This window comes from Opisthocomus hoazin, chromosome 12, assembly GCF_030867145.1.
Source record: "Opisthocomus hoazin isolate bOpiHoa1 chromosome 12, bOpiHoa1.hap1, whole genome shotgun sequence".
Taxonomy (NCBI): domain Eukaryota; kingdom Metazoa; phylum Chordata; class Aves; order Opisthocomiformes; family Opisthocomidae; genus Opisthocomus; species Opisthocomus hoazin.
In genome coordinates this window covers 23,835,727-23,850,080 of record NC_134425.1, presented here as the reverse complement: position 1 = coordinate 23,850,080, position 14,354 = coordinate 23,835,727, and the positions used below count along the sequence as shown (strand labels likewise).

Sequence of the window (14,354 nt, the reverse complement as noted above, 5' to 3'; positions counted from 1 at the left end):
CCAAGGCACAGCAGCCACAGAGGCACCGCACAGCAACAAAAGCCTCCGTTTCCACTGTCACCCCACAGGAGCAAGCAAAAAGGGTCACACGTGCCAAAACCTGGGGGAGGGAAGGCGGTGGAAGTGCCTGCTGCGAGTCCCCGATGGCTTTGGGGAGTGGCCTCCCTCACTCCACAGCCAGGTTCTCTGAGCAAAGGTGGACTCCAGTCTGCTCTTTGCCTCCATGACTGTCATCTTGCCTCCTCACAGAGGAGGGATGAAAGATAGCCTGGGACTGCTGCTGCGGAGAAGGACGAAGGGATCCTGGGCTGGCAGAGGGAACGTGGGAAGCTGACTAGCATTTATGGCCGAGGCTTCCAACCAGCTGCACCGTTCAGCAAGGAGCTGCTGTGTTCCAGCAGCTGCAGATCACGAGGAGTGGGCTTTCCCAGCCTGGAGCACCCGAACACGGGGCTGGAGATTGCTCATCCGGAACCTGTCCCTACAACAGCTTTTCATGGTGACACTGCGTTCAATACAGCAAAATTTCTGAGCTGAAATTAAAAATCACAGAATCCCAGCATGGTCGGGGTTGGAAGGGACCTCTGTGGGTCACCCAGCCCAACCCCCTGCTGAAGCAGGGTCACTCAGAGCAGGCTGCACAGCACCGCGTCCAGGCAGGTCTTGAATATCTCCAGAGAAGGAGACTCCACAGCCTCCCTGGGCAGCCTGGGCCAGGGCTCTGTCACCCTCAGAGGGAAGAAGTTCTTCCTCGGTTTCAGCTGGAACTTCCTCTGCTTCAGTTTGTGCCCATTGCCCCTTGTCCTGTCGCTGGGCACCACTGGAAAGAGTCTGGCCCCATCCTCCTGACACCCACCCTGCAGATATTTGGAGGCATTTCTAAGGTCCCCTCTCAGCCTTCTCTTCTCCAGGCTGAACAAGCCCAGCTCCCTCAGCCTCTCCTTGTAGGGGAGAGATGCTCCAGTCCCCTCATCATCCTATATCGAAATACCTCAGAACAGCACAAACACTTATACAGGAGCATTTTTACGTTACGTTTGAAAAACTGTTGGGTGTTTTTGGAAACAGAGTAGATCAAAACCTACTGTTGTGACCAGCTGACTGTAAATGAAAACCTTTGCGTGCTGACGGGGCGAGGGCGCGGGCGCTCTGCAGACCCCTGGCCCTGCTCAGAGGAGCGAGGGTCGGCGTCTCCGTCGCAAGGCCGCGGCGGCAGGAGCCCCACGGCTGGCGTCAGCTGGCAGGGCGGGAGCCAGCGCCGCTTACGTTTGGCTCCCGATAAAAAAGTTTTGTTTTGAAGTAATTCCAATTAAATGGAAAAAAAACGGGTGGGGGTTTGTTGTTGTTGTTCAGTGTTATGGGAGGGACCCTCGCGCCTGCCTTCAGCCCCCGTGCTGCTCAGCTCCTGCTCCTCCCGTCATCTTCCTACTGGAAAAAGAGAAAACATCCCCCCAGGTGGATTTTCCTTCTGAGCTGAACCCAACCTCGATTTCTAATGTTGAGCCTTTGCAGAGGTAAAGTAAATCACAAGGGGGTTAAAAAAAAAAAAGCCAAATTGTGAAAAAAAAAACCCAAAAAGAAAGATTAGTACTTTTCCTATTGAAAATAGTTACAGGACAAAAAAAAGCAGCCTTTTTCGTGGTTCTTACTTTTAACCAGTAAAACAGCAGACTTGATGGAGGTCCCCAACCCGGCTGCGCTCCCCATCCCCCAACACCTCCTCGCCTGCCCCATGCTGGGGCGTGGATGGCCCCGCGCAGAGCAAGGGACGCAGGGGCTGCGGGACGGACGCAGGGGCTGCGGGACGGACGTGGGGGCTGTGGGACAAATGTGGGGGCTGCGGGATGGACGCGGGGGCTGCGGGATGGACATGGGAGCTGCAGGCGGACACCGGAGCTGTGGCACGGACACTGAGGCTGCAGGACGGATGCGGGGGCTGCGGGACGGACACGGGGCCGTGCGGCGCTGGAGGCTGTCGGCACTCCCCAGCCTGCCCATCACGTGTCGGGCGCCCGGGAACTGACCCAGCTCCTTCCCCGCCACGGCCGCCCCTTCCACCACGCCACGGCGAGCGAGAGAGCGCGAGGAGGGGGCCCAGGGTCTGCCTCGGACCCCCGCCTCGCAGGCAGCTGAGCATGGGGACGCTTCGCCGGCTTTCGGCATGAAGACGGCCCGGAGCGCGGGGGAAGGAGCGCTGCTCTGCTCAGTGCGGATTTCCTCGGTTTCCCTTGAAGGCTGAGGAATGTCGGCCGCTAACCAGATCCAGATGTGCCTGCTTGGCAGCCCGCTGGCGGGACCGCACCGAGGGGACGCAGGAACGGCGCTATCAAACGGGACGTGAGTATCCCTTATGTACGTTCGATCGGGGTGGTGAGGGCTGAGTTATGCAGCAGGCAGCGAGAACTGGAGCCCGTCCCCGCTGCCTGCCGTCTCCCCCAGCCTGCCGCTTTGCTTTTCGCCCCGCTGCTCCGGCAAGGCTGCTCCGTGCGGCCGCCCGAGCTCTGCTTGCGAACGGCTGCAGGCTCCGCGCACGCAGGCTCCAGCTCTGCCATGTCCGCTTCACGCTCTGCTTTCCAGAGAGCTTCCTCTGGGTGCTTTAGGTTGTTACAGAGGAAAGTTTGGGGCTGCTTTAGACCTGCAGTGCTCCAAGACAGGGCTTCCTCCCAGCTGCGAGCGTGTTCCAGCGTGACACGTTACATTTACGAGCCGTTCCTTGCCAGCAAAAGGACGTGAATCTTTCCCTTGTGTTACACTGCAGTGCGCTCCAAGCAAAACATGGGGATATTCAAGCTCTCTAGTGTCGCGAAGAGAAAGAAAAATGTCAGTCCCAGTGAAACGAGCAGTCACTGATCACGTTTTTTAACAGCTTTTGGGCAGATTTTGATAAGCTTCCACGCTGTGTGTCGTGAAATCGGTGAGGCAAGTCAGCACGTAGCCCCTCTCCCGTTTGTGTCCGGGTGTGAGGATGCACCCACGCTAATGCGCTGGTGCTGGGGTTTCTCAGCTCGGGAGAGCCTGGGAGAGGAGCAGGCAGCAGGCGCTGGAGCCCGGGGGAAGGAGGGTGGCTGCTCCTCACCCCTTCACCAGCCGGCGAGGCTTTATTCTCCTCCTGGGGCTGGGCAGGAAAACGTCCCGCGCTGCCGAAACGCCACCGAGCCGCCATCCCCAGACCGTGCCACATGTACACCAGTGGCTTCTTCCCAGCGGGGCAGCCGGCCCGAGGCCGTGGGGACGGTCGTGGCGGCAGCCAGCGCTGCCCGACATCGTCAGCGCTCCCGGGCGTGACGGCCGCTGCCTTCTGCCACGCCAGCCCCCGCCGGGGAAGGTGCGAGCTCCTCGCTGGGACCCCCATGCACGAGAGCAGACGCCCTCGCAGCCATCACCAGCCTTCACATGGCAGCTCCGCAGGTTCTCTGCACTTCATTGCACGCTCCATAACAGCTTCATCGGCGGGGGTGAAAGTGAAAAGCGGGCCCCGCAGCAGCCGGGTGCGTGCAGCCGTCTGACGCGTGAGTGGCATTGCGACGGCGAGGCCGGCAGTGCCGACAGCGGAGACCGTGATAAAATGGGACCGGCCAGCTGGGAAGCTGTTGAAACCACGCGTTTCATAACGGGGGCGAGCAGAGGGATGAATAAAGCGCCCTGTCCTGTGGATGCTGTGGATCCTGTGGATCTCCTCCGTGCGTTTACGCTGGCCCGGAAACCGGCTCCGAAGGGAAAAGTGGGAAGTGGTCTTTCTTTGGAGGGGGACCTGCATTTTCGTTAGGGGCTTGCGCAGCGTTTCAGCCAACAGAGCTTTTGCCCCCGGGTGCTGTGGCGCAGGTAATGGCACTGGGGTCTCGGTGCCTGAGCAGCGTCGTGGCATGTGGCCAAGCTCCGCGCGCCTCTGTCCCTCGTCCGCACGGCCTCCGTGCAGCTCTGCCTCGCGATCCCGACCCGTGGGAAAGCTCTCCTAGGACATCCAGCTAATTAAACCCTGCAGCCTGTTCTCAGTTTGTTTACAGACTTTAAACCTTCCAGGCAGCTGCACACTGTGGGCTCTTTTTTCTGGTCAGGCAGCCGAGCGGTTTCTTCGGTGACTTTGCCTTTCCAGGGCTCTGCACTGACCACCGTGCCCAAGGGCGTCTCTGGCCTTCGGCCTGCCCCGTCTTCCAGTCGAGATCGAATCGCCCAGCGTCACGTTGTAGTCCTGCGGCTCTTCGCCAGCGCCCTGTAACGCAGCAAGGAGATGTCCGGCACCAAAGCAGCTTGGAGCATCGACTTTGATGAGGTTATTGGCTTTGCCTGAAGGGGGAAGAAAAAAAAAACCAAGCAAAAAACCCAAACGAACATAACCAAAAAAGAAACCATACCGGAATAAAACTCTATATGTGACACCCAAACATAGAAATGAAAGAGGGCTGCTTCCCCTGCCTCGACACACAGAGTTCTTTTTTCCCCTTTACACACTTCCAACCCAGCTCAAACCATTAAAGCCGCGTCACTTCACGCGTGGTTTTGCCTGTGGGACAGCACGCACCCAGCGCCGGACGCTGACCCATTTCCCCAGGGGTACCGCAAAGAGCCTGGGCACCCGGGCGATGCCAAGAGGAGGTTTTGCCTGCGTGAGTCCCGTGCTGAGAGTGCTCAGAGCTGACAGCCTTCTCCTTGGTGCTCCAGGTTGCTGCTCAAGAGGAGGATGACAGCCTAACCCCGCACGAAACAGCGCACTGCTCGTGTCTGCATGCTCAGTGACGCCGTTAAACTAAAGCGGTGCGGACGCAGCAGTCGGACACAGCAGTCGGACGCTCTCCCGACCCTCAGGAGCCCGGAGGAGGGGACCAAGCGAGAGCCGGTAGGAAGGTGCAGTCACCAGAGCTTCGGGCGCTGGAGACTGCTTGCTGTCAGCGTCCTGGTCTGGGGGTACAAAGCCAATCTGCACAGGGCTGTTTTACGCAGTCCCGGCTGTGGGACGTCCACAGGTACGTTAGTTCTGTTGCTGGTGGGTTCTTGAACAGTGGCAGGAGGAGGAGGCGGCAGAGGAACGGCAGCACGAGGTGATGAGGGGCCTGGGAGCTTGATTTGCTCTTGTTCAGTGACCCAGGGCAGAAAAACTGGTGGATATCAGGCGGGAGAGGGCCACGCGCGCAGACCTCCCCACTGCAGGTCCCAGCTTCCAGCACCAGCTGTGACAACCTGGTGTTGTTCTCAGCAAACACATTCAACCAACGTGAAATAAAAGCAAACATCCAACCCTCAAGCATTGCTTCCAAGCACCCCGGCCACCCAGAATTTTCCAAGTTCCCCTTAGGATTGAAAAAAAACTCTTTAAATCCATCGGTGCTGGCTCCCCAATGCTCATTTTACAGAGAAAGAGGTAGGACATCTCCACCAGCAGCCACAGCCCCACAGCTCGCATGGCCGAGCAACGTGTGCGGCCCCTCGGTCGCACACCCCAAACCGACCAGCTTCAGCCTCGGGAGCGAGACGGGGAGCCGGGAGGGAGCCGGGAAGGCTTCGCGTGCGGCGGGGCAGCGCGCTGATCCGGGGACAGCCCCCGGCTGTGCTCGGTGGGGACAGATGCTCCCGTGAGCCAGGCTGGGACCAGCGTGCCGCAGAGCTCGGTGCTGTGTTTTGTACCCTCTCGGTCGGGTACCTCTTTTTCAGCTTGCCCTGCTACGGCAGCTGCTCTTCCCGAGGCTGGGTGGGCTGAAGAACCACTCTTCAGGGCACAGAGCAACGCGGCAGGATCACCGAGGCTGCCCGACTGACTTTGGGGACAGGATCCAGAGGCATTTTCCCACCCGGGCCCATGCGAGCAGAAGTGCCAAGTGATGGAGACGTGACGGCTGCTGCGGAACGAAGCAGTTTCCAGGACGAGCTCAAGGCTTCGCGTCCCTCAGCTGGGAACGAAGGACTAGTGACTTGGAAAAGAGAGGAAAGATTAAAAATCATTTAACTGCTCTTATTGCAGCACTCCTTGGCCACATTTCAGAATCCTCCTCTCCAGTAAATGGAAACCAGGCGGAGGACTGGGCCCTCTTCCCAAGCGTGCAACGGCGCAGGTCAGATTCCCTGCCTGGATGCTCACCAGGGTGCCGTGCCCAGCTCCCACTGCTCCCAGCTTTCGAGCGTGTCATTGCCTCTCGGGCCGTGCCGACTGTGGACCTCTGGGTCCTTCCAGCACGTTCCCTACGTCCCGGCTCCCCCTGCTCCCACCTCATGGACACAGGACCTCTCGGCCTCTTTCTCGGGTGATGCTGCTGCTTGCAGCCCGGCCCGCCACGCTCCCGGTTTTCCCCAGGACCCACCTTGTCCCACTGCTGGGGCAAACTGTACCATCCCGTTCAAACCCACCCAAGCTGGACTCCCGATGCCTACTTAGCCATCCCCACAAAGAGGGACAACTGCCCGTTTTTTCAGGATGGGAGGATTCAGCAGACAGCCCGGGCGGCTCAGCCCACGTTCCCCGAGGCACCGAGCGGTGCAGCAGTTCTGTAACGCCGGCTCCGTTTCTGAAGTCGGATGGGGATCCCCCACGGTGCGGCCGCTTCGCATGGGACACACGGTGGGATGCCGCGCTGAGAAACGCTCGGCTGTGCTCACGGCTCCTTTGTCTGGCATCAAATATTTTCTGCTTGGTTTGATAGCCCTGTAATTTTTTGGTTCCCCCCCCCGGTGTCAAGGTGGGTGAATAAGCTTTTTGGCTCTAGGACATACCGAAGCATCCGCCAGAATCACCGATCCCTCCGGGTTCGGGACAGCTTTTCCCACACTGACATCCATGGGCGGAGCTCACACCTGGGTCATAACTGAGGGGTTTTCCTTCAAAAGAAGGAAACATCTAACAAAGACTGGAAAATCCATATGATTCGATCGAGGAACCACTTCAAGGGCTGGCAATTTCTTTTGAAAATGACATGTCTATATTCAGCATGGAACTGCTTTCTTTCAGCATGGAAATTGCTATTTCGGAGTCTTTTCTTTCAATAAATGAAAACAGAGAGGAAAATCCGGGCTATCAGCCCGGGCTTGTAACAACTCAGAGTTTTTCTTGGCTTTTCCAAGGGCACCTATTGCCAGATTCTGAGATGCTGGCAGGATAAATCTGTAAGTCATGGAAATGACGAGTTTCATGACACACATGTTTTATTCCAAACCCTCGCTGATAAAATTAAACCCAGGCAAGAGCCAGGACTTTCATCCAGCTCTTCAGTTACCATCTGGAGCCTGGCAGCTGAAATAAGATCAAACTTTTGCACAGAAAAGGGAAAAAAAATTGCTATTAGAGTAGGGAGAGAGATGAGACTTTACGAAGAGCTGGAGTGGAGATATGCAAACCTCCCCGTGCTGTCAGGATCCATCCCACCAGGGACTCCACGTCTCCTGCTTGCTCTGGAGACCACGTGCACAGGGCTGCGTAGCACCTCGTAAAGTTCATCACATCATAAGAGAAGGAGCAAAACTGCCTCGTTATTAGTTCTTATGAGTTTTTTGAGACAGGGTCCCTATTTTAGGTATCTCACTAGCACCAAGCAAAAATTCTTGCTCATGATGGGCAGAAGAGGGACAGGTTGACGCTCCTTACTGGATCCAGTTCAGAGGCAGTGGGACCATCCTTTCACACCCCTGGAGCTTGCCATCAGAATTATTGAAGGCAATGTGAGGGAAAGCCAGCTGGGAGCCATGTCTGGACAGATAAAGGATGATTTAGCACACAAGGGAAGCAGAGTGGGTTGCAGCAGAGCACCGCAGTCAGGACTTGCCCAGGGTTATTTGCACACGACAGGCATAAAATGCAAACTAACACCCTGTATGTGTTAGAAGAGTCTGTTCCACAGGGCTGAAAATAGTAATGAGCCAAATCACATGGCAGAAAAGGCTAAATAGAAAACAGCTTCTGATTATTATAAGCATTTTAACAACAATTTATGAGAGGTCAGAGAGAGTTCCACAACCCTGCCAGCAATAGCAAAGCTCTGCTGGTAGAAACATCTGCCTAGCCTAGGAGAGAAGTGCAAGGTACAGTAAAAAAATGCCAAGGAATGGAGAAAACCCACACAAGTACTATCAGAGGTCAGAAAATGGCGAGAAAGGCGGCCAGAGGGAAAAAGCACGGTCATCAGGAGGGAGAGGAGGAAGCGGGAATGCAGAGAGCCTTACCAAGGCGCAGGGAAGCCATTTGCTGAAACAAAGCTTTCAGTAATACTGGAGACAAAGCAGACAAAGTCAGTAAACATTCTGGAGCTGCCCTTGGGAAAAAGCTAGCTGATAGCACACGATGCTGAAACACTCTCCATTTCAACAGTAACTTGGAGGTGCAGTTATCCAGTAATGAAAAAAGCATAATACTTTAAAATGATGAGGGCCAAGAAATGCGCATCTAAGAATTTTAAAGGGGCTGCTCAAAAAAATCAACTGGTTTATGAATTTTGCTTTTTCGTTGGTCTTGAAATATTGCCTAGATCCCACAGGGTCAGGAGCTAATGTTGTGCTGCTGCTTTAATACTTCATAACCACAGGCTCGCCAGTCTAATTTTGAGCTGCAGAAAGATAATGTTGGGGTGGATACAAAATTGATGGTTAATGAACAATTAGTGGGCGATACAATCCGTGACTGCGAGAAAGCATTTGCTGAAAACAGACGCCACTGAACTAAAGAGGGTCCTGTTTTAAGTCATCATCACGCCAAATAAGAGCATTCTCACCAAGAGCTTGGCTGCCCATGAGATGCTCGAGTCAGTGAAGTGGCCTCGGAGCTCGAGTGGAGGCTCTGTAGGCTAATGATGTCAAAAACAGTGAACTGCAGGAATCAACGGCATGGGAAGCGGTGATCCCTGGCTCCTCGACCCTGTTCACAGAATCCCAGAATCTCAGCATGGCAGGGGCTGGAAGGGACCTCTGTGGATCACCCAGCCCAACCCCCTGCCGAAGCAGGGTCACCCAGAGCAGGCTTGCACAGGACCGTGTCCAGGTGGGTCTTGAATATCTCCAGAGAAGGAGACTCCACAGCCTCCCTGGGCAGCCTGGGCCAGGGCTCCGTCACCCTCAGAGGGAAGAAGTTCTTCCTCATGTTCAGGTGGAACTTCCTCTGCTTCAGTTTGTGCCCATTGCCCCTTGTCCTGTCGCTGGGCATCACTGAAAAGAGTCTGGCCCCGTCCTCCTGACACCCACCCTGCAGATATTTGTAGGCATTTATGAGGTCCTCAGTGAGAAGTGTTCCTGAAGTGCAGGCAGACTGACCTTCAGCCAGGCAGCTTTCATGCAAGCTACGTACTGTTTGGGTAGGGTGATCTCAGCTAATTCAAGACAGACAACTGTAATACCTTCAAAGGCAGCTCCTACTAATACAGCATAGGCAAGCTAGAGCTGTAAATTGCATACAAGCGTAGAAGATTATCCGTGGGTTGTGTCAGAACATTTGTGTGCACTTGGAAAATTTTTGGGTACAGCTGAACTTTCAGGAACGTGCTCCCCTCTCATGACTGCAGGGATTACGACCGTCACCTGTCCCAACAGGAGAGCCTGTTGGGTCCACTCTGTTGTTAACAATTTGGTGGTAAACCACCATGGGGAACAGCAGGGATGAGAGGACCTGCCTTTGCTGCAGCTACAGACCCTCGACCAGCTTCTTCCCTGAACTACAGCTACACATTGCTTTCTGCCTGCTTATTACTCTTCCATTATTATTTCTTTTTGTTTGCAGTTGAAGAACTGATCAAATGAGACGGAAGACCTCCGGGAAGAGTGTAAGTGAAAAATCAAATCCCGTATTTCAAAAGCAGCTTCAGCTCTCACATGTGAATAAAGCATTCCTAACACTGGGCTCTGCCTTGCTTCTGCGTATCGGGATTTATTTGCCCGCCTCTTGCTTACTGGTTAGGGTGATTTGGCAGTGGCAAAACACCTGTGCCCCATCTAACCTTATTAATGGGAGTTATTTGTAATGGTTTAATATTTTATAAGGATTACTGGCAGCAAAAAGGCCCCATGTGCATTTGAAAGTGTGCCTAATGTATTCATCCTGAAGGCACAGGTCATAGCTGGTTGACGAGAGCTGGCTCTGTCTGCAGGGCGGCGGAAAAGTCTGCCCTTCCACAGCGGGTCTGTGCCTCCCTGTTTCAAATCAAAAAGGGTAGAAGGAGCAAGAAACAGTTACCAAGTTAGGAGAAGGAAAAAAATTTTTTTGAAAAACCCTCACGATTTATGGAAGAATGGCATTGTTCATAATTTTCCACTTTGTTTTTCCCAAAGTGGTGAAATTGCTGGTATGGCAAAACGTGTTCGGCAGAGAGGAGTGTGGGAGGAAGGGCTGATCTCACACTGCGCCTAGGGAGAGGTTTTCCGAACGAGGGGTGACAGCTTAGTGACTTCAACCAGCCGAGCCACAGCAGCAGGATCAGTGCTAGGTTTGCAACCCATGTGCCTCTCTGCAAGGTCCTTCGCGAGCGTGGCTCTGTTCACGTGAGCGGAATGTGCTTTGCGGCTGGTTTTTTAAATGGTGTTTCAGTCAGTCTTGCCTGCCTGCCCCGAAGCTGCCAAAGCCCTCCTTGCTGATGCGCCGTACGTTTATTTGCAGATGGCCACTGGCGCCAGGCAGCTCGGCCACAGCTTGTAACAGCCCCAGAAACACCGCGGAGACAATGAGAGTTCGTCTCAAAGGGGATGCGATCTGCACCCTCTTCCTGCTGGCAGTGCTCTGCTCTCTGCTCTACTCCCAGCTGGAGCATTTAATCCCGGTAGGGAACAAGGAGCCGGCACAGAAGAAGCCTTCAGTAACACTGAAAACGCTCTCTGACCCCAGAGCACCTTGGAGACCGATGCCAGCAGAGGCAACAGTACCCAGACCCCACGTAACTCCTACCGCTGGACGAACACAAGTGGCCAACAACAAGGCCCAAACTACAACTCCACCCCCGTTGACTGATTCTGCCTTCAACTTCAAGCGCTATCTCCTAAACAAGGACAATAGGAACTTCAATCTCCTCATTAATCAGCCTAAGAAATGCAGGAAAACACCCGGAGGTCCCTTTCTGCTCATTGCTATCAAATCGGTAGTGGAAGACTTCGACAGGCGTGAGATTGTCCGGAAAACTTGGGGCAGGGAGGGTCTGGTGAACGGGGAGCAGATCCAGAGAGTGTTCCTCCTGGGAACACCAAAGAACAGGACAGTGCTGGCGACATGGGAGACCCTGATCCACCAGGAGAGTCAGACATACCGGGACATCTTACTCTGGGACTTCATGGACACTTTCTTCAACCTGACGCTGAAGGAGATTCACTTCCTGAACTGGGCGGCTGAATTCTGCCACAATGTGAAATTTATTTTTAAAGGTGACGCGGATGTTTTTGTCAATGTTGAGAATATTGTTGACTTCCTCGAGAGACATGACCCCACTGAGGACCTCTTTGTTGGGGACATCATCTACAACGCGCGCCCTATCCGTGTCCGAAAGAGCAAATACTATATCCCGGAGACCATGTATGGGCTGAGCATCTATCCAGCCTACGCAGGAGGTGGAGGGTTTTTGCTGTCCAGCCGCACCATGAGGAAGCTCTCAAGGGCTTGCAGAGACGTGGAACTCTTCCCCATTGATGATGTCTTTCTGGGCATGTGCTTACAGAGAATCAACCTCAAGCCCATTTTGCATGAAGGATTCAAGACCTTTGGCATCGTCAAGCCTTCTGCTGCCCCACACCTACAGACATTTGACCCCTGTTTTTACAAAGATCTCATGGTAGTTCACAGTCTGAAAGTTGCCGAGATCTGGCTAATGTGGAACCTGCTCCACAGCCCACGTCTTTCCTGTACTCAGAAGAAGCAAGTGAAGAAGCCTTTCCAATGGAAAAAGAAGGCGCAGATAACACAGGCATCACCCCTCTGATAATGGAGGCAGCCCACAGCAGAAACGCTGCCACGTTGGAACTGCTGCACCCAAATGAACCGACTTTAGAAGCACAGCATTGTAGCAGTTCTTATTTACAACATTAAGAGAAGATGAGAAACTATTGCAGGAATTTGCCAAAATTCCGTGTTTGCACACAAATACCATGTAGGTCTTTCTCCATTAACAAGTCCAAATAATCATAACAGTATCTTTAATTTATTATTATTTATTAGATTTATAGTAGTGCTTAGTGGGCGAAAGTGTAAAAACACACTCCAAAATGTAGTCCTTGGAGATTTTTCAGCGTTGTTAAAAACGTGCGAAATGAAAGAGGACAGAGGATAAGAGACGACGCCAAGGAGCACAGGGCTTCTTCTCAACTTGTTACTTTGAGTCGGACTCATTGAGAAATGACCAAACTGCACAGTAACTAGAGTAAAGGAAATCCAGTCACCTTAGTGGACGCTCACATGAAATCGCCACAGCCTTGCTGGCTTTCTGTAGGCCTTGTGAGAGGAGAAGAAAAGGACAACTAACAGCTGCTGAAGCGGGGACCTTACACGTTGCAGATAGGGTGGACAACAAGAAAACAACCTGAAGGCTGAGGTTGGTGTGGTTGGTTGAGCAACAAACAGGCAAGTAGACAACTGGGAAGGGATAGACTTCTGAAGGGCCTTTAAAGAAAGGACAAGAAGAACTCCAAGCTGATCCCTCTGAGTCTTGACTTCTCATTATTCGTAGGAACACCTCAGTTCAAGTATCTGCTCCGCTGACACACTTATGACTCAGGGGAGCAGTTTTTGGCACTTCCATGAGCTCAGGCTCTCTACGCTATGCTGCCTGGCACTCGGTGAAAACTCAAAGCCATCCAGCCGTATCTGGTCTCTCTCACCACCCAATCCAGATCTTCAGACGGTTTGCATCTGGAGAGATTCTTTGGCCTTTGCTGGTGAGGGTAGAACCACGCAGATCTGTGTCACATTTGGGAGCTTCTTCAAACCAAAGGAAAACTTCTCAACAGCCTGGGCCGGTTTCTGTAGACCTCAGGACTCTCGCCTGGTGTGCAGCCAGCTGCAAAGAGCAGCCAAGACTGTCCATATTGCCGCGGGTGTCATGTGAAGGGAGAAAGCAGTCTTCAGACAACAGGGCTTCAGAATAAAAGCCTTTCTAAAAGTTTGTTGCAAGAAAGCAAAAACCCACAGCAATCTCTCTGTTGGGCTTTCCAAGTTCCAGTCTGTAACTTTGTCTGCGTTTTGAGCATCGGACAAGAACAGCGAATTGCTCAGTTTTTCAAAGAGCAGTCAATATTTCGAAGCATTTTGTTTTTTCAAGCATCAGATTACCTTTTCTTGGACATTAAGGAGGCAGTAAATTCCTCTGTATCAGGGTTAAAAACCTATGAAATTCATGGGGCAAAGAGCCTGAATTCACCTCTGATACTGTGTTTGCAAAGTCTTTTGCAACTTTTTCCCCCTCAGCAACACTCCCGTCCATCAGAGCACACCTGGGTCTTCCCTCTTCGGGAGGGCACGTACACACGGCTTCAAGGGACGCGACGCTCGGCCACAGACGTCCGGGAAGCTGCTTTCCCTGGGATGGGGCCTGCGGTGCAGCTGCAGTTCACAGCCCGGTGTAACCTTCCACCCACCCTCCAATCCCATGTACTAACCATCCACAACGTGGAGGAAAGCAAGCTGGGAGTATCTATCAGTAGGCTACTAGCAGCAGACTTTCACGTTATCTTCATCATAAGAGTGTTGGCCTTACAACCATGCATTTCCAAGGAAAGGTCAGCCGTACAGAAATCAAAAGGCCGTTGTGCTGATGTGGGATATTTTCATGATGTAATCCTGGAATACGAAATGCTCACGCGAGCTTTACACGGAGCTCTGTGGGGTGTGGAAATAAGCCAGAGCCGTGCCAGTGGGAGAAAGCCAGTCACACCCCTGTCCGCTAACATGTGTGATATTTATGTATTTATGAGCTTGTACGGAAATGTATTACCTGTGATTAGTTTACAGTTTGGGAAATTATTTATACCATAATTAAAAGACAGCATGCAGACGTGCTTCTGGTTGTCAGAGTGAGTCTGTCGAGCACGTCTGCACACACGTTGTAAGACTGACACCACGGGTATTTTTCATGAAGACAACAACAGGAAAAATACATTACTCATTATTTTGGATAACTTGGTAAATCTTTCCCTCTGCTGGACTTCATTTAATCATAATGACAGAGAAATACAGACAGCTTACCTTACGATTTCCTACAGGGCAGCTAGTCGGGCTCAGCAGTCCTTATTAAGATCTTCTTTTTACGCTTGGTGATGCACAGAGGTGGGCTCTCCCCTCTACACTGTCTTCAGATCTGCAATCTACCTGCAATGCAGCGTTAACGAGCGCATTTTGTCCCAGATCGGAGCTGTTGCTCAGCATCTGCCGGCGCTGTCACGTACCCCGACAGCCGGCAGAATCAGAACTGGAGCAA

At 53.1% G+C, this 14,354-nt stretch overlaps 1 protein-coding gene across 2 annotated transcripts; it reads left to right on the top strand.

The window, feature by feature from the left end:
- The first annotated feature begins 1,947 nt into the window (after nt 1–1,947).
- Nucleotides 1,948–12,910, top strand: B3GNT9 (UDP-GlcNAc:betaGal beta-1,3-N-acetylglucosaminyltransferase 9). Of its 2 annotated transcripts, XM_075433930.1 has the most exons (4): nt 4,123–4,270; nt 4,660–4,961; nt 9,686–9,728; nt 10,559–12,910. In XM_075433930.1, exon 4 carries the CDS (start codon nt 10,623–10,625, stop codon nt 11,862–11,864), a length of 1,242 nt encoding a protein of 413 aa, XP_075290045.1. In that variant the 5' UTR covers nt 4,123–4,270; nt 4,660–4,961; nt 9,686–9,728; nt 10,559–10,622; the 3' UTR covers nt 11,865–12,910. The 2 variants fall into 2 exon arrangements, with proteins under 2 accessions (XP_075290046.1, XP_075290045.1); XM_075433931.1 differs by lacking the exons at nt 4,123–4,270; nt 4,660–4,961; nt 9,686–9,728 and adding an exon at nt 1,948–2,337.
- The last annotated feature ends 1,444 nt before the right edge of the window (nt 12,911–14,354 follow it).

Excerpts from the sequence above, each read along its gene's own strand:
- B3GNT9 (XM_075433931.1), top strand. The coding sequence starts at position 2,243 with ATGTCGGCCGCTAACCAGATCCAGATGTGCCTGCTTGGCAGCCCGCTG. Across the intron at positions 2,338-10,558 it reads ACGGCGCTATCAAACGGGAC|ATGGCCACTGGCGCCAGGCA; the intron begins GTGAGTATCCCT and ends GTTTATTTGCAG.